The following is an 18,779-nucleotide window of genomic DNA, read 5'->3' on the forward strand; positions in this document are numbered from 1 at the left end:
GCCTACCAGCCTACCAGCTCTCATACAGGACTGAGTCAGAGCTCGGCAGATCCTTGGACGAAATAAACCCGTCGATGGGGAAGTCATCAAGGCGTCACTAGCATCGACTACTCGGGCCTAAACAGGGGGTGTTTGGTCATGGCCTCAGCACTCCTCCGTCCGACTCTACTATTCTGTTCTGGAGCAAAGGTTCAAGCAACGGCAGTTGTACTTGATCACGCACCATAAACCCGCGATTGGTCCGTCTTCCCTGGTCCCCCCCATGGGCACCGGAACAGACCCACGGCGCCTGGACTGGACACCTGGACCACCTGGACGACTCTCGGCGAACTGGGGCAATTCCGTCGACTGGTCTGCCTGCCCCATGGGGCGAGATCATTGGAGAAACGTCTATCTTGGACACCCACGCGAACGAAGCTTTTGAGCTGGGTTTCCTGCATCCTGCCAGACTCCCTTATGCACGAGGTCGAATAATAAATTGCCAAACGAGCCAGATTCAATGAGGGGCCGAGGGCTTTGGGCATATTAAGTACAAGTAGTCGCGTCAGACCACTGCATCGACATCTTCTCCTCGACTCTACACTCGATTCTTCCCGTCGCCCAAACAAACAAACAGCCTCTGGTTCCCCTTGGTCCTCTGGACGGACAGAACTCGGCTGTTAGACAAGACAATATCATCACATCCCCGAGTGGTTCAACCTCTTTGGTGGTCGCAGCCCTGCAACAATGGGTCTCGGAGTCCTGGAAGGCAAGCACGCTTTTTCTCTCCTACGGTCGGCGGCGAACTGACATCGACCAGACAGGAAGCTGGACCACGTCCCCGGCACGGTCCTACTAAACGACGAAGCCGCGCACTCGGAAGAGATCACCTCAGGGCTCAAGCACGGAAAGGGTTCTGATGCTCATATCGTGCTGTCGCCTCAACCCAGCGAAGACCCCAACGAGTAAGTTGCGCGTGCCTTGTACTTCGTACCCTGGATAGATCGTCCGTTCCTCTCCTCACATCGAGAATGTGGGCTGATTCGCACATGTACAGTCCCTTGAACTGGCCACTATGGAAGAAGGAAGTCATCATCGCCATCCTCTGCTTCGGCTCGATGCTTAACGCCGGCACCAATGTAAGCGAACAAGCGAGCGACGAGGCGGTGAAGCCAATGGTTTCTGAACTTTGTGGTGTTGCTTAGGGCCCTTTCCTCAACGCGTCGTATTTCGAAATGTCTCAGGAGCTGAACACGGATATAACGACTGTCGTCTTGGTTTCTGGTTACAATCTTTTGGCTGCAGGATGTATTGGACCATTCGGTACGTGGCCTCGAGAGGATCTTCCCCGGGTGAGAAAGACTGTCAAGAACTAACGAGGGCGCCTCTCTTGTCTCTAGTCTCGGCTTTCAGTCGCAAATATGGTAAAAGACCAGTCTTTCTCGTATCGACGCTCTTCGATATTGTCGGAACGGCCATCGGCGAGGCCAAAATCTCGTACAAATATCTGCTAGCCGCGCGCATCGTCCAAGGGTTTTCGACGTCCGCCTTCGAGTCCCTGATCGTGTCCGCCGTGGGTGACATGTACTTTGTGCACCAGCGAGGTCTTCGCATTTCCATCATCAACTTCATCCTCAACTCGGCCTCGAGTCTGGCGTCGGTCATTTGCGGGCAGGTGTTCCAGAAGCTCGGCTGGCTGTGGCTGTTCCACATGTTCCAGATCTTTTTGGTCGTTCAGTTCGTGCTCATGTTCCTCTTCTGCCCCGAGACGACGTACATCCGCGACACGCGCTACAACACCGACACCGCCGTCGACGAGAAGCTCCAGGACCTGGCCGTGATCGAGGCCACGCACAAGGAAATGGTGGGCGAGCCGGGCCAGGGCGAGCGCACAGATATCCCCAAGAAGAAGACATTTGTGCAGGAGCTGGCCGTCTGGACGGGCGTCTACTCGCACGACAATGTCTTGAAATTCTTGTTTGGACCCTTTTTGACTCTCCTCAACCCGGCGGCCTGTTATGCCGTTATCGCGTCTGGCGTGCTCAACAGCTGGTAAGTTTTGGTTCACCATGAAACCATCAAAACCGCCCTCCACATCATGCGGAAATGCTCCTTCCAACACATTGCTAACCGCTCATCAGGTACGTCGGATCCGCCATCATCCTGGCCGGCATCTTCTCCGGTCCTCCGTGGATGTTCAACGCCTCGCAGATCGGATACGTGGGATTCGGTCCGTTTATCGGCGGCTTGATTGGATCCATCATCACCGGCGTCACCAGCGACTACGTGATCAAATACCTCGGTCGCAAGAACAAGGGCGTCTAGTAAGTCCTCTCCATTTATCTTCCTCGCTCCTCCCCACTCTCTCTCTCTGGGACAACCCGAAACTGACATGCCTGGGGGCACGATTTTAGCGAACCTGAATTCCGTCTGTGGTTCATGGCCCCGGCCGGCGTCGCGTGTGGCTTGGGGATGTTCCTGTTCGGGTATACCCTGGAGGTGGGCGCCGCGGCCGAGCTGTGCGCGTTCCTGCAGGGAGTCATGATGGTGGGCGTGTTGATTGGGATTTTTGCGACGCTGTCGTACGGTCTGGACTCGTTCCGTGAACAGAGCAACGAGATTTTTGTCATGAACATGCTTTTCAAGGTGCGTTGCCACAGCCCACTAATTTTTTTCCCCTTTCTCTCCCCCGTTTTTACCATCTGGCAAACCCTTCTAACACACTTCCCCCGCTTACAGAACTTCATGTTCTACGGCCTCTCCAACTACGCCAACAACTGGGTCGCCGACAGCGGGCCCGAGCAGATCATGTACGTCTTCGGCGGCACCTCGATCTTCCTCTCCCTCCTGGCCATCCCCGTGTACATCTTCGGCAAGCGCCTGCGCAGCTGGTGGGCCCGGCACGACCTGTTCAAAACGTTGAAGATGGAGACGCACGGCCCTGTCAGCGAGATGGGTTAGTGTTACCGTGTACAGTTTGTTCGCGCTCTGCTTATGTGGAGGGGTGAGAGGGTGTTTTGATGGTGACACCGCAATCGGCCGACCGACCGACTTTTGAGACGGAGAGATTATCTAGATTTCTGGACATTTCGAGGTCGAGATGGTTGGGTATGGGTGTCAACCTAGAGGAAGTTAGGGGGGTAATGTTCTACGAGTACAGTACTTGGAGTGTTTTGTGTCGAGCTAGCGTAGCATGTCCCTCCAGATGTACCTACCCAGTAAGGGAGACATATATCCAGACAGACAGATATACCTACATGGCCTTGTCCCAACCCTGTCCAACGAGGTGCAGCTATTCAGGTGTCATTCCAAGAAGTATCTAAAAAGAACAGCATATAGGTAGCGACGCCATCCTCTCCTCTAGGATTCCATTCTCCTTTTTGTTCCCCATCTCCCTTTCACCGTTCCCTGTTCCCTTTTCGCTTTTATTTGCTTTGCTCTTGATCCCCTTCGCTTCGCTCATTACAGCACCTGGATCTAATCTGCCCATCCCGGCCCCCGAGGAGCGAGCACTCTTTCAATAGTATAGTCTATAGACTATAGACTATACCTCACCTATGCTGGAATATGTGCGTGGTATGGTATGGTATGCCTGTACCGAGTATAATACAGAATATATTGGTGCTCTTCTCGGCCGAGGATGTTGCACCTCTCACCTCGCACCTCGCACCTATCGCATCACGCAGTGGCTCGGTCTCGGCTTTATGCAATACACACATACGTCCATACTCGATGCAATACCTGCCGTCGCAACTAAATGTAGGTATGCCGCTGTCCTATTAACAGCGAGTCCTGGTACCCCGGTCTAGCACATGTCCAACTGGGCTGCATCAGTGGCAGTGGCTGGTTACCAAGCAGCTCCCAGGGATGGTATGCACGGACATGTAACTGTAACCACAACAATCTGTAGCTGTCTGTGCATTACGACCGAGCGACACAGCTGAACTGGCACTCAGCCGATACTCAACTACCCCCGTTAAGAGGCGGGGTATACTCGGTCAGCCGTCACCATCGCCATCGAGAGCGAGATACTCACACACACATATACACACCGAGATCGAGGGCGCGAAAGGGAGAGAGAGAGAGAGTCACAATCAAGTCAGGATGTACTGGGTGACAGGCTCGGTGCCGCAGGAGAATGCCTGCTAACCAGGGCATACCCGGTTGTCGTACGTTGAGTTGGGACGCCTGACGACGACGGATTATAAGCAACTCGAGGACCCCTCGACAGGTATATATATCATACATCATACACGACACGAAAGGTCTGGCCTGAACGCAGCAACACTTCTTTATCCATTGCGTAGTTCAAAGAGCTTCACCTCGCAAAGAATATCGCAAATTACCGACAGAAGAAGTAAGACTACGACAACGACAACGACAACGACGAAAGAGTAAGCCGCAATATACTTACGCAATTGACACTTTGACACAACCTCTCTCTCTCTCTTTCCATAACTTCAACATGTCGACCCCCGAAGTGGCCATCATCGGCGCGGGCCTCGCAGGTCTCACGTTGGCTCTGGCTCTGCATGAACAAGGCATCAAGGCCACAATCTACGAGTCTAGACCAGCGCCCCTCAACATCGGCGGCGCAGTCATGCTCTCCCCAAACGCCCTTAAGGTCTTGGATGCCTTGGGCTTGTACCAGGATGTCCGTGGTCGGGGCTACAACTTTGAACTTCTCAAGGTGGTGACAGTCGACGGTGATCTCGTCGAGATCTACGAATTTGGCGGCAAGGAGAAATACGGCTACCAGGCAAACCGGTGCTATCGCCACGAGCTCATCGACGTGATATTGTCCAAGGTCAAGTCCCTGGGTATCCCCGTGGTGTTTGGTCGAAAGTACGCTCGCGTCGTCGAGGAGACCGCAGACCACGTTGTCTGGGAGTCGGCTGATGGCACCCAATCCACCGCGTCCATCCTCGTCGGAGCGGACGGGATCCATTCGTCTGTCCGAAAATACCTCTATCCAGACGTGGAGCCAAAGTTCATCGGAATGGCAGGCATCACCTCAGCCGTTCCAGCGAGCCAAGTCACCTACCCCTACGGAAAGATTGACCAGCCCCTTACTATCACGGCCGAGGGCAAGGGTGCATTCGTGATCGCGCCTCAGAAACCGGACGCCTCGGAAATGTTCTTCGGGAGACAGAAGCGCATCGACGAGCTGAGCCGAGAAGGATGGGACAAGTTCCTTGCAGACAAAGAAGGCTTGGTCAAGTTCCTGCAAGAAGACGCCGAAGTATTTGGCGAGGTCGCCGTCACTGCCACCGCGAAGATCCCGCATGACAAGATCAACGTTTGGCCCTTCTACGTCATTCCGCCCTTGGACAGGTGGGCTTCCCAGAAGCGCAGGGTTGTTATTCTGGGTGACGCCGCTCACGCCATCCCACCCAGTGCCGGGCAGGGGATCAATCAGGCTTTCGAAGATGTATACATGTTCTCGCTTCTCCTGGCGGCAGCTCAGTCGGGCGGTGTCAATTTCGAGGACGCCTTGACGTTCTGGCAGGGGTTCCGTCAAGACAGGATCAACAAGATCTTGGAGCTGAACAAGCAGATTGACTTGAGGAGGATGCCGAAGAGTTCTCGCCCTGCCGATCTGGCGGATGAAGTCGTGCAGAAGGAGTTTGACTTGCGCTGGCTGTATGAGCCGGACTTTAAGGCGGAAGTGGAAAACTGGATCCGAAGCGCTAAGAGTTAGAGATCACAGAGACTCCCGCTACGAGATGGCTAGACATGTGTAGCTGAGGGATATGGAGATAGCTGTGAGGGCAGGCAGCGGGGATGTGTGCAGAGCAGGAGGAGAGAGGATGGTCGATGCAGAGGCAAAAGCCATTGGCTATGAATTCACGATTTTCAAATGACACACAAATCTCTCTCTTGTCTTGGCGTCATTCGAAATTTCATTCCACCATCCGCATTCACTTTCAATCCCATATACCGCCGAGTTGAAATTCCATCTTACGGATAAAATTGTCTGGTGAGAAATCAGCCGACATCCCACCGAGTCAAGGCTGCTGCTGAGACCCTAGTCCCCATACATCAACATGGCCCCTTCGACAGAGCCTCGCTTGGACGACAGCGACAGTGACACTTCTTCCTTGTCAGATCCTCTGGATACAACCAACGATGAAGGCTGGGAGGATATCGAGCAAGACGAGGAGCCTCTCACTATCATCTCTCTGCTTGACGAAGCCACTTTTCCTGACGCACAGAGCATGCTGGCCCATTGCCGAGACACCCATGGCTTAGATATTTGGAAGTTGAGGCAAGAATTCGGTAAACCTTGAAGATTCATGTAGGAAGAGGGCTGATCGTGCTGACTCTGCCTCTTACTAGCCTTGGATTACCTAGGACTCGTCCGACTGGTCAACTACATCCGCACGGAGGTCAAGGCAGGCCATACACGGCCTGACGTCTCGTCCAAGGCGCTGTTCGATGACGAAAAGTACCTCAAGCCCGTCCTAGAGGACGATGCTCTTTTGTACAGTCTCGACGATGTCTTCGAAGAGGATGTGAGCGGGGCTCCACTTTCCGAAGTCGAACAACTTCGCGAACAACTGGAAACTCTACAGAGTCAATTCTCCGCCTATCGAGAACAGGTGCAGAACGCCATGCTGGATCGCATCGAGCAGTCAGCCCCTCCGCAAGAATCGAGCGCTTCGCTTGTGGATGCAGCAGCCCAGGCCAAAGACCGAGGCAGCAACAACGCTGAGCAATTCGACAAGGCTTATTTCCAGTCATACTCGTACAATGCGATCCACGAATCCATGATCAAGGATCGCATACGTACCGACACGTACCGCGACTTCATCTATGACCACAAACACCTCTTCAAAGACAAGGTCGTCTTAGACGTCGGCTGTGGTACGGGAATACTGTCCATGTTCTGTGCGAAAGCGGGTGCCCGGCTCGTCATTGCGGTGGACAACTCGGGCATCATTGACAAGGCTCGCGAGAACGTCTTCACCAACGGCCTGCAGGACGTTGTAAAGTGCGTGCGGGGGAAGATCGAGGAGGTGACTCTGCCGGTGCCCAAGGTGGACGTGATTGTGAGTGAGTGGATGGGCTATTGTCTGCTGTACGAGTCCATGCTCGACTCGGTCATCTATGCGCGCGACAAGTACCTTGCTGCGGACGGCTTGATGGTCCCTTCGCACGCGACGCTGCGCATCGCGCCACTGGCCGACTCGGACCTGAAGGCCTCACACATTGACTTTTGGCGGGACGTGTACGGCTTCGACATGACGGCGATGCTGGAGAAGGCACACGAAGAAGCCCTGGTCCGGCTAGCCGACGAGAAGGAGCTGGCCGGGGAGAGCGTCGCGTTTCTCGAGTTGGATCTGCACCGGACCACAGTGGACGACTTGACCTTTACCAAGCCCTTCGCGACGACGTGGAAGGACGGGTTCAAGATCCTCGAAGGCTTCGTCATCTGGTTCGACATTTTCTTCCAGACGTCGCGTTCTGAGAGTATCGCGGCAGGTATGACAGCCGCCGAGGCCAAGGAGAAAGGCGTGGTCGCGTTCTCGACGGGACCCCACTCGGAAGCGACGCACTGGCAACAAGGGATTTTCCTGATCAAGGACCCCGTGGACGAATTTGTGGGCGGAGACAGCATCACCGGCGAAGTGACGTACCTGAAGAAGCAGGGCCAGGAGCGGTCGTTGGACATTGACATTGCATGGGCCAAGGCGGCCGTCGTGAGCGACAAGGACAAGGAAAAGGACAAGCAGCGGGTGAAGAAGCAGAGGTGGATCCTGGATTGAGATTCTTTGCCGTTTGCCCTCTCGTCGACACCCGATAGAGTATCAACATTCACCTTTTTCACATGCATGTGGCATATTCGTATGCTGCATACGCAATGCCGACTGGCTTGAAGCTAAACCATTGTCGATGCCAGTGAGTGAGTGAGTTGGACCAACGATTCACACTCTACAAGTACGAGTACGAGCACGAGTGCCTTCGGTGCTTCGCTCGGCGCCTCGGCGTTTGGCCAGGGATACTGGCAGACTGGGTCTGGTCAAGTATGTACTGTAGATACCAAGCTAGATGGTACCTACATGTACCTGCCTGGTTACATACATGGAGAGATCCTCTGGCACATTACCCCAGATACCTCGAGTACCTTGTGCACCCAAGTAAGTACCTAAGTACCCAAGTACCTATGTAAGTCGACGCAAAGCCCACGGAGATATCTTGCTGTCTCCCCATCATCCCCCAAGCCCCCTCCTGTCCCTGCCCCTCCTCTCTCTTCTCCTTAACCTCCGGTCACACACCTGGCAAGTCGCCCTGTCAAGCCCGGTGCCGGCCTCACTACCTGAGTACTAGGCAAGGTAGCACCGTCACCACCTCGCGACAATTACCCGTTACGGAAAAGTGCCGCGGTGTCTGCCTGGGTCTGCCTACCTCGCCCTCGATTCCACGAGCTGTATCGCGCACCGATACCGAATACGATACGAGGTCCTTGAACCCCTGGTGCACATGATATCTCAGACAAACAGACAAATCAGACAACACTGAAACGGAATTGGTTGATTTCTTGAACTCGGACTTTTGCCAAAAGATCTCGGCGCCGCCCTCTGAAAACCCTGACCGTCCGGCCCGGTTTGTGGGATAAAGAGGGTGTGGGTGAGGGTACAGAATACCCCTATATAATCCCTCATTGAGCGAGAGATGGAGAGCGGTGGCTTTGTGTCTTAAAGTTTACACCCAGGTGACACTTCAACCTGCCTACTTTCACACACTTGCATATACTTTCTTGCCCCGTCCGTGTGTGTGTGTGCGCACGCCATTTCCACTAAATTGAGCGCAGCTGGTCTCAATCGTGACGAGAACAATCTCTACACCCAGTCAACAGCGCTTTCGCTCATCACTCACGGTGCATAGCAATCCCATCGAGGCGGGGGGGAGGAAAAGACAATGTCAGACAACAATCCCCTCGCTGGTGCCGCCACCGGCGCGAGGTTCATGCACCCATCCCTAATCTACAAAGCGGAATTGGAGCAGGTACCATCACAGATGGCGACGCTGCTGGCCGAGTACTCCGGGATCCCGCCCGAGGCACAGACAGAGCACATCAAGACGGTGCGCGACCGGGCCTTCAAGTCGCACCCATACCCGTGTCTGGGCCGCTGGCGGTTCCTCGAGCTCGACCTGTCCAGCCACCCCTTGTACCACGGCTACATCGTGCCAAAGATGACTAAAGAGCCAAAGGGCACCGACGGACAGAAGAACCCGGACTGGATTTTCCTAGATCTGGGCTGTTGCTTGGGGCAGGACGTCCGCAAACTGCTCTTCGACGGCGGTGATACCAGCCGCATCTACGGCGCGGACCTGCGCCCAGAGTTCATCGAGGTCGGGTATGAGCTGTTCCGGGACGAAGACAGGTTCCCACGCGCCGAACACTTCATCGCCCCGGCCGACGTTTTCGATTTCTCGCCCGAGAGCGAGCTGAGCAAAAAGTGCGATGGCCGCGTCGGCATCCTCCATTCCACCTCGGTCTTCCATCTCTTCGACTGGGACCAACAAGTCACCATGGCGCGCCGGTGCTTACAGTTGATGACCACCAAAAACGGCCGGGTGCTAATCTGCGGATGTCAGGTAGGCAACGAGAACCCGGGCGAATTCCCTCGACGCTTGGGCGGAGGCTCGCGCTACAGACACAATGAAGCCAGCTGGAAGAGGATGTGGGACGAGGTCATCCGTCAGGAATCGACCAAGTACAAGATCAAAAGTGTAGAGGCTGGCGCGACTTTATTGGGGAGGAACGTGGATCGTCTCAGGGAGGAATTGGCAGCGCAACATCAGACTCAAGGGCAAGATCGAGAGGCAGGCACTACAGAAGGGGAGGAGGGCAACAATGAGCTCAGGCACATTGGAAGGCTAGAAGAAGGGTTCAGGTGGATGAAGTACTGGGTTTGGATTGATTTTGCGTAGACTCAAAGGGACCATCTGAAACGTCTTGCATTTTGAGCTGGTATCAGCAGATGATCTGCCACAGACCCTCGATGGTGTGATCGTCCCTCAGTTATCGACGTAGAGACCGCGACTCGAGGACATGGTCACGCTTCATTCAATAGGTCAACCATTGTCTTGGGAGTCGAGTGGATCACCCCTCGGATCGCCAACGGACCGTCAATGCTGGACTTACTCACCCGTGAGACAAAGTAAAAAATCCGCTTGAACTGCAACTTCAGCAATTCTCCAAGGCTACTGCACGCTTGAACCGGTTGGACTTGTGTCGGAGAGGGGAAGGAAAGGCCAACCGACACGCAGTGATGTGCTGGCAATGCACGTGAAATCCCAGTGAAGCACGATCTGCCCTTAGCGAGAAGCTTATGTTGCAGGAGCCATTCATTGTAACGGACGGATAAGCTGTTCGCGCATCCCCGTTGCCACCAGGTGATTAGCGACGGGCCGAACAGGTGAGCGACTTCACTGATGTACCTCTCGGGCTCGGCAACGTGAACAGTCACGGATCTGCCGATACATAAAGACGCCGTCGTCTCTCTCACTCGGAGGGGGAGTTAGTCATTCGGCTGCGACATTCGTGACTGTTTTCAATTCAGCGACTCCTTACCCAGCACAACTTCAGAAAGAAGAGACAAATTTGCTCAGATCACCTCCCCATGGGTTCAATAACAAACTCAGCCACGTCGACAGGTCCAGTCCCAGGGCTGTTATGGGTCACCACCAGCGTCCAGAAAAAGGACCTACCCGCCTCGCTGCTCGACGCGTGGTACGAAGAGCACATGGGCGACGTCCTGGCGTGTCCCGGCAACGGTGGACTTTTTCTGCGTTATAAAAACATTGATCCGAGCGCCGACACACACGTCGATCCCAAATTCGCAGAGCGCGGCACACCAGAAGCATCTGAAAAGTGCATTGGCGAGACACTATGGCCTTACCTCGCCCTGGTGAAGCTGAGCGATCTAGCCTGGCTGACCAGCAAGCAATTCGACGACATGCCCAGAACTTCCAAGTTGTTGCCTCTTGAGGCGGACGGGTCGACTGGGAGTGCGTTCACCTGCTGGTGGGGAGCACTGCGAAGTTACGAAACTGTGGGCAAGATTGATGACACCACTGGAAGCACCAGCCGGCCCAAATACTTGCTTAGTGTACAGACGAGAACTGCAGATGAATCGATTTGGAAGGCCTTGGATGACAAGTACACGACGCAGCCAGGGTTTCGAGGATCAATCAAATATCGCATCGTGCAAGGGCTGCTGGAATTCGGAGAACCGGGCACGATGCCAGCCGGAATGGCGCTGTATCATTTTGACGGGGAAGCACCTCCCTCTGTGTTCACGGATGGCCATGTTGTCAGGACTGATGTGTGGGAGCTGACAAAGGAGGCGGGTGATCTGTCCCTTCGTCTGTAGTGCAGCTCGAGTCAGTCAGTCGAGGATGATCCCGAACTCGGGCAATGTCGCAGGAGGCCAGATTCGGGTAGCGCATCTCACATGCTTATGCCCGGCGCTGGGTCTAAAAGGTGGCCGATTCTGCGGTGTGACAGGCAGAATCCGAAGATGACTTTGGCGAGGTTGATGGACGTTTATTTGGGCTTCCAAAGCTGCGCGTTGATGGATTGAGCTGGCGTGGTGGCGTTGGAAGCGTGACGCAGCCTGCGGTGGGGCGAGTGCACGACCAACTGCACTTTCTCCTGCGCACTGCTCACCATCTCCAGCGCAGGTCGACATGGTTGATGCAATCTTCTCTCCGCTCTATTACAGAATGAACAGGTTTCTGGTTCAAACAATGCTTGTCTTATGTGCATGTTGCCCTCACGTCATTCCGCAAATCTGAGACGGTTCACCTGAGGCTATACTTTACCCCTTTCAATGTTGCCGGACAAGTGCTGGCCTAGAGTACTTAAGCCACAACGCCCTCCTTGTGAATACCGCCCTCGAAATGAGAATGTGGTCGACGGCATCCCTGGCCTAATGTGCAAAATGAGCCCGCCATTGCGTCTTGACCAAACGTGAACGAGACCGTGCATCGGAAAACCGTCCCCCACAACATCCAGCAACACCTAGAGTGGACGGGACGTTGTCAGGGTATTGGAGTCGAGCACAGAAACGATTGCTTTCAGAGACCCTCGATATGTCTAATACAACCAAGCTTTCATATCTCGAAGCCAGATATTGCTTGATTCTGAATTTGTGCGGTCCAGAGTGCTATTTTGGACTGGACTGGTTCTGAGAGCGGATGCAGCACGGGATCCAGAGATTCGGGTAACAGGAACAGAAATTGATCATGCGTGAATGAGTGAGTGCAGGTTGAAGGGCATTGGGAAACCCCAGTTCGTCTGATGTTTCAGATGTTGTGTGGCTAGAGACGCAAGTGTAAGCAATAGGAGGGATCTGAACTATTCTTCACCTTTTATATTCGCCTTTCGTCCAGTCACGGCCCTCAGCGCTATGTTGGTTAAATAAGGAGATGTTTCGGACTGTCTGCGTCCAGTCGATACCACAAATGGTCAACACTCGGGGAGAAGTGGTATTTATTGATTGTTCGCGTGGAATAATCGATCTGTGCAACCGAGGATTTAAGATCCAAGCCACCCAGAATCTGGGATCTCGCGTCAGATGTGGAAAAAGCACACAGTTGGACGAGGGGTGGGGCAGCGATAGTTGTATCGTCCAGGAATATACGAGGTATTTCCTTGTCTCTTCTCTTAGAGGTTCCAATCTGTCCTTGATCCAGTGTGTGGCGTATATTGCTCTCACAGCCATATTTGAGAGCAGGTCTCGAATATCGAAATGTCTGTCACTGTTCTTTGGTCCCAAGGTAGCATTGAGAACAACATGGCTCTGGAATTCCAGTGGGGCAGTATTGACCAGTTTCTGATCTGAACAAAACCTAGATGCCTAGGTACTTGGACCACAAGAGTACATCCCAGGCGACCGGCCGTTCCCCGAGCCAGAGGATGGCCCTGCAGGATGTCACCATCTTGCATCTGTGGGACATAAACTGAGCAGTGAGCATTGGATATAATCCATTTTTCGGTATACAGGGGAGGTATTTGCTCATAGCAGACATGCATGCAGCCTTCGCCCATCTGGAATGCCCTCTATCAGGGCAAGGAGGAAAGGGGCAGTACGACGAGGGTACTATGGAACGATGTGGTGGAGGAACCAAGGCTGAGGTCATGGTGGTGGACGCCACCAAGACGCTTCCCCTCATTTCGCTGACTAACGATTCAGGGAGAAGAATCGTCCACGTCGTACGAGGCACTTTCATAGTGCTAGATACCTAGGAGGGCACCCACGGGCACCCTCGGGCACTCATAGTCAATCACAAGGCACCGCGGCACCCAACGGGCATCCCAATAATAGGTGCCTGTGCTGCTACCTCTGGGTGGTCGTAACCCCGCCCGCCATGTTTACTTTCTCGACGCCTTCTTTTGTACGAGGCACCTAATTACGTGTGTGCTAGGATTACTCTGTACTTACTGCGCCATCACCTCGACTTCCTCCGCCTCCTCATCCTCCTCCTCCGCACAAACAACACCACTGCACACGGCCGCCATCAAGTGTGCCACCCAAAAGATGGGGCCTGCACGTGCCAAACAAGCCTCTGAAATGACCAAGTTCCCCAAACGCAGACAAAAGCCCCACGTCCAGAAAAGCACAAGCACACCAAGTCCATTCTCCCAAAACCACCAAAGCCCTCAACCAGTGGGACGCAGGCTAAATGAGGAGTTGCTCTCGCACAAATGCCGAGAGCAGAGGCACGGTATGGCAGCATGCCGATAGGCAGTAATGGACTATGGATTATCAAAAATGGGCATCTTCAAGCAAATCAACCTTTCCCCCGTACAAATCCTTCTGGGGATCGCAATATAATCCAGCTCTCCTCCACAAGTCACCCTGACATCGGTCTGAACCAGATGGTGGTCTGAGATTCCTACACAATTTCGACTGAACCAGCCATTCATCATGGGTGTAATGCTTCACCTCCAACATGCGGCTCCTAGTGCCAGCCAAATTGCCATCGGGCTTGCATTTTTCGGGCTGCTGGCTCTCATCGCCGACTATGCCCGGATGCTCCTTTTGAGGAGAAAGATGGTAAGAACAATCGCAGATTGCTTGACCACAGATTGAGTAGCACTGATCCTCGCTAACTGGCTTCCACATACAGCCTCCTGGTCCACTTCCTTGGCCGATCGTGGGTAACACATTCCAGCTGCCAGACAACAAGCCCTGGATTTACTTCGAGACCCTCGCCAAGCAGTACAAAACTCCCGTCATCACGTACTGGATCGGAAGGAGTCCCACAGTATGGATCTGCGATGCCTGGGCTGCTTCTGAGATGTTGGACAAGCGAGCGGGTATCTACTCGTCTCGACCTCGAATGGTCGTTTTTGGAGAACTTTCGATGGGCCAGTCGAATATCGTCTCTATGTTTTACGGGGATCGATGGCGACTGCATCGCAAATTGACCCACATGGGTGTCGGTCTGCAGCATGTTCGCAGCTACAGCGGCTTCCAGAACAACGAAAGCAAAGTCGTGGCGTTGGATTTGGTCCGAGACCCTGCCGACTATGTCATGCACTTCGAACGGTATGCCGCCTCGGTCGTGAGCATTATCGGCTTCAATCGTCGCATTAAGAGCAAAGAGGATCCCATCATCACAGAAGTCATTGCTGTCATGCAAAGAGCCGCCGAACTGAACGTCCCAGGCAAGACCTTCCCAATGTTGATGGAAACATTCCCTTGTAAGTCCCAGCTTTTCCGGAGAGACATGAGCAGAATCACCAAATTAACGATGAACACAGGGCTTTCGTACTTTCCCAACTGGATGGCACCCTGGAAGTGCGGGCTCGGAGCTGGAAAGGGGCGTGGCCGTTCATTTTACTATGCTCTCGCGGAAGAAGCCGTGCGCAAGAGCAATGGCGACACATGTTACGCCAAGAAGATCTTTGACGAAGCCCCCAAGTATAATCTATCCACCCTGGAGATCGCTTCGCTCAACGGGAATCTTTTTGGCGCGGGCAGTGATACCTCGAGTTCCACTCTCATCACGTTCATTCTGGCTTGTTGCGCCTTTCCCGAAGTCCTGCCCAAGGCGTGGGAGGAGCTTGACCGTGTGGTTGGATCGTACCGAAGCCCGAACCTGGACGACGACCTGCCTTATATCCGCGCGTTTGTGAAGGAGGTATTCAGATGGCGATCGGTGGCCATCATTGGCGGCCAACCACATGCTCCAATTCAAGACGACTATTTCAGGGTAAAGCTGCTTGCATTCTTCGCGGTATGGCTTCTCACAGACCTTTTGACTAACACTCGACGTTATGCAGGACTGGTACATCCCCAAGAACACATGGGTGCAGGGCAACGTGTGGGCGATCCACCGCAATGAGAACGAGTTCCCAGAACCCGACCGCTTCTGCCCCGAACGCTTCTTCGAAGGCCACCCATTGCACCGACCCTTCCCGAATGAGAAGGGCTACATGACATTTGGCTGGGGTCGGCGTGTCTGCAGCGGTCAGGGGTTGGCTGAACAGGGCACGTTCCTGACGGTGGCAAGAATTCTCTGGGGCTTCAACATCCAGAAAGCATTGGACAAGGACGGGAAGGAAATCCCCGTGGATATTTTTGCATACACGTAAGTCACGCCGGAGTTGCAGTATTTCCCTCTTTGGCGCACGCGTTACCTCATACCGGTATGGACATACTAACACTTCTTTTTTTTCTTCTTTCCCACCACAGAAACGGCCTGAACATGCGCCCCGAACCGTTCGAATGCCGCATCACGCCACGCACGCCCGAGATCAAGGAGACGATCGAGCGCGAAGGGAAGCAGGCGCTCGAGGAGCTGGCCCAGTACGACGGCGAGAGCCAGTATCGCATGAGCACTTTTTACCTAGAAGATAAATTGTAGATTCTTCTTTCGCCCAACACAACATGGCATGCGATGGATGGAAGAAGCTGAGCGGACTTGATTTCTGAACAGAGCCTCTGCTGGAAGGAAGGAATGAAGGCATGACAGAGGGGGGGAGAGGTATATAAGCATATAAATAAGCAAGACGAATAAATGAATGAGATGAACTGTAATGGACCCCTGGCTTCCACTCAACTGGAGCTTCAATTGAATTGAATTGAGCGAACCGCCGAAAAAAAGATTAAGACCAAACCCTTGACAAAATCCATGTTCTTTCTACCAGTATTTGAAAGAGGTAAAACCCATTTGTCTGGAAGTAGCAACTACATAACCTCATTATCACATACCCCGTAAACTTGGCTGGGGTGTTGTTTCGTCGTCGTCATCATCATCACCTGGTTGAACTGGCAACTTTGGCTAATTGGAGGAGGCTGGCGGGCTGACTGGTTGACCGGCTCATTGATAGATAGGTAGGCTGTGAGACTAGTGGCAGGCTAAAAAACCGATAGATAGATCGATAGGCAGACTGGGAGACTCGATATCGATGGATGTTTAGTTTCCTCGCGGCGTAGTGTGTTGCACGATCGTGTACACCGTGTGAGTGAGAAGACACTCTTCGTGTCTCAATGGGAGTCAAAAATCGAGGCTACAGTCGGCGTGAGGAGACGCCGTACCACGCCTTGTATCCTCGCGCTGCCGTATCGATGACTTTATCAGCACCTTCGTCATGGCTCGGGGTGTTATGAGGCGAGGTGCTGTACAAGCCAGAACGGAACAGCGGTACATTCCTTGTTTGGTTCTCCCCCTCTTCAGCGTCAAGCATGGTTCAGAATATCCCGCCACCTCGACCACGGGATGATAGGTGCGCGAGGTTCCCTCTGACAAAGTAGCTCGAGCAGGAAAATGTCCATTTCTGGATACCATGGATACCTGCGCAAAATGGCGGCTGGGGACTGCTGGTCCACAAGGACGCTTAGACGCTCTCTGACACAGTGGAACTCTGTAACCGGCCACGACGAGTAAGTGAGATCGCCCCTCCCGGTAAAGATGTCGTTGCCCATGGCGGCGAGAAACAAAAGCCACATGTAGTCGTTGTCTTGTGCTGGTTGACGCGCTTGTTCCAGCGCCTGCGAGACACTGTGGAGGACTTGCTCAATCTTCTGGCATGTTTTGCTGAAGTTGAAGTTGTGGGCCAGATCCAAGAATTTGAAGTTCATCAACATCATCCCACAAAGACACGCGGCGGCCATCAATGTTTGCTTGACCTTGTTCACATCATCCCGCGTGGGCGACTGCGCAAGTTCTGTCGCGTCCACATACCCAGTGGTACAGAAGCCGCTGATAGCAGTGCTCCGACTGTTTATCCAATGGACAACCGACTCTTGTAACTTGGTATCAGTGATCTCGCCCACTATCCTCTTTGCATTCACAATCTCATGGGCACTCTCCAGCAGCCTCCACATCTTTTCGTCGAATGCAGCCTCCGGTGTTGCGCTCTTGGCACCATCAGTAACGGCAATGCCATGTTTATCTTCTAGTTCTCGAAGAGCTTCGTCAAACGGATGCTGCGAACGTGGGCCGGGGTCGTATCGTTCCGGCGATATTTCGGGTCTCTTCAGCAGTGATATGGAGATCCACGCATCGCTGATCATGAGGAGATTTTGGGCGTCCACCAGAACTCCAGGTGTCGTCGATGCCATGGCCCAGAGGCCACGCAAATGAACGAGTGCCGATTCATCATCAGAGACGTGAAAGTCAAGAGAGATGAGGAGGCGAATCAATGTAGTGACACCAGGTGAAAAGCCGTGTTTCACTAGCCTATCTCGAAGGAGTGCGACAGCCTTGGTTTTATGCAACAGCTGCCGGGTCATGGACTGCTCGGAAAGCTGCGGGGAAAGCTCTCCTTTTACGGCATAACCTGCGGCCAGGATAGCATGGATTTCAGCTTCGTCTCCTATAGTTTTGTCCAGATGAACGTGCGAACTGGAAGTGTCGGCTATTGGAGCCCTCCACACTGCGCTCGTCTGGTCTGGCGAGGCCACAAACACGAAAAATCGCTGAGCTAGTCGGATGATCTCGTGGTCTGGAGTAGCAAGAGGTACCGCGGCAGCCGAGAAGGGGTCAGAATTACCCTTCCAAAGGCCTAGAGAGGGTTTTTTGATCGCCCAAGCACGCCTGTTCCATAGCTCGTAGGAGGCCGTTCGTTGTTGGTCAATATTTTCTTGGCTGCCCTCGAAAGGGTAAACAGGATGACTATGCTCGTCGCCACGCACCCTTTCGACCACTGAACGTCGTACGATGTCTCGCGAAGCGCTCCCGTCGTCTTGTAACTGACTGGGGTCGGTGACTGCCCGTGCAGGCGCAGAATGGTCCACTAGGACGGCGTCTGATGGACCAGCCCCTGGGAATCGTGATGCTGCCGCTGGAAGAATCGATCGTTGGGCTGCCACAGCCTTGCTGCTAGATGCATGCAATCGCCTGAGCCTCTCTTCTTTCAACCATTTGCGATGTGTCTTGGACACATGCGAGGATATAGTGAAACTCTCGTCTCGACTTCGGGCCAGGGTCGCCGAGGTTTTGTTGATGAATAGAAATGGGCCATCGTACGGCTTCGGGACCTTCCCGTCATCGTCGTCGTTGCTGTCTTTGTCCATCTTCGTCTCTTTGTAGCCTGCCCAAGGCAATAGATCTTGAGACCACCCATATCATACAAACTGGCTGATGACAAAGACGATTCATTTAATATGGGCTGGAGATGGTGCTGGAGCCTCGAGGGGCGCTGATGGCATTCTGAAAGCGCCTATGCACCAGAGGAGGTGTGATTCGATGAGGATGGCCACGGATAGCTTGACCGGGGACGGATTTCAGCATTGGGTCGTCGGGTTGGACAGCGGCCACGAGGCGACGAGGAG

At 53.8% G+C, this 18,779-nt stretch overlaps 6 protein-coding genes across 6 annotated transcripts; 5 read left to right on the forward strand and 1 right to left on the reverse strand.

Annotated features, from left to right (window-relative positions):
- Window positions 1-4,444: 4,444 nt before the first annotated feature.
- On the forward strand, window positions 4,445-5,680 carry AYO21_10658 (hypothetical protein; the record flags this gene model as incomplete). The annotated part of the gene is made up of 1 exon (XM_022660568.1): window positions 4,445-5,680. The coding sequence occupies one exon, from the start codon at window positions 4,445-4,447 to the stop codon at window positions 5,678-5,680; it is 1,236 nt and encodes a 411-aa protein (XP_022507092.1).
- Window positions 5,681-6,026: 346 nt separating this feature from the next.
- Window positions 6,027-7,748, forward strand: AYO21_10659 (hypothetical protein; the record flags this gene model as incomplete). The annotated part of the gene is made up of 2 exons (XM_022660569.1): window positions 6,027-6,258; window positions 6,319-7,748. 2 exons carry the CDS (start codon window positions 6,027-6,029, stop codon window positions 7,746-7,748), a joined length of 1,662 nt encoding a protein of 553 aa, XP_022507093.1.
- A 1,153-nt stretch (window positions 7,749-8,901) lies between these two features.
- On the forward strand, window positions 8,902-9,918 carry AYO21_10660 (hypothetical protein; the record flags this gene model as incomplete). The annotated part of the gene is made up of 1 exon (XM_022660570.1): window positions 8,902-9,918. The coding sequence occupies one exon, from the start codon at window positions 8,902-8,904 to the stop codon at window positions 9,916-9,918; it is 1,017 nt and encodes a 338-aa protein (XP_022507094.1).
- A 692-nt stretch (window positions 9,919-10,610) lies between these two features.
- On the forward strand, window positions 10,611-11,363 carry AYO21_10661 (hypothetical protein; the record flags this gene model as incomplete). The annotated part of the gene is made up of 1 exon (XM_022660571.1): window positions 10,611-11,363. One exon carries the CDS (start codon window positions 10,611-10,613, stop codon window positions 11,361-11,363), a length of 753 nt encoding a protein of 250 aa, XP_022507095.1.
- A 2,559-nt stretch (window positions 11,364-13,922) lies between these two features.
- AYO21_10662 (hypothetical protein) lies at window positions 13,923-15,867 on the forward strand (the record flags this gene model as incomplete). Its single annotated transcript, XM_022660572.1, has 5 exons — window positions 13,923-14,051; window positions 14,125-14,701; window positions 14,762-15,237; window positions 15,284-15,591; window positions 15,696-15,867. The coding sequence occupies 5 exons, from the start codon at window positions 13,923-13,925 to the stop codon at window positions 15,865-15,867; spliced, it is 1,662 nt and encodes a 553-aa protein (XP_022507096.1).
- Window positions 15,868-16,682: 815 nt separating this feature from the next.
- AYO21_10663 (hypothetical protein) lies at window positions 16,683-18,521 on the reverse strand (the record flags this gene model as incomplete). Its single annotated transcript, XM_022660573.1, has 1 exon — window positions 16,683-18,521. The coding sequence occupies one exon, from the start codon at window positions 18,519-18,521 to the stop codon at window positions 16,683-16,685; it is 1,839 nt and encodes a 612-aa protein (XP_022507097.1).
- Window positions 18,522-18,779: the final 258 nt, after the last annotated feature.

The sequence above is a fragment of the Fonsecaea monophora genome (genome assembly GCF_001642475.1).
Source record: "Fonsecaea monophora strain CBS 269.37 chromosome Unknown Scaff127, whole genome shotgun sequence".
Taxonomy (NCBI): domain Eukaryota; kingdom Fungi; phylum Ascomycota; class Eurotiomycetes; order Chaetothyriales; family Herpotrichiellaceae; genus Fonsecaea; species Fonsecaea monophora.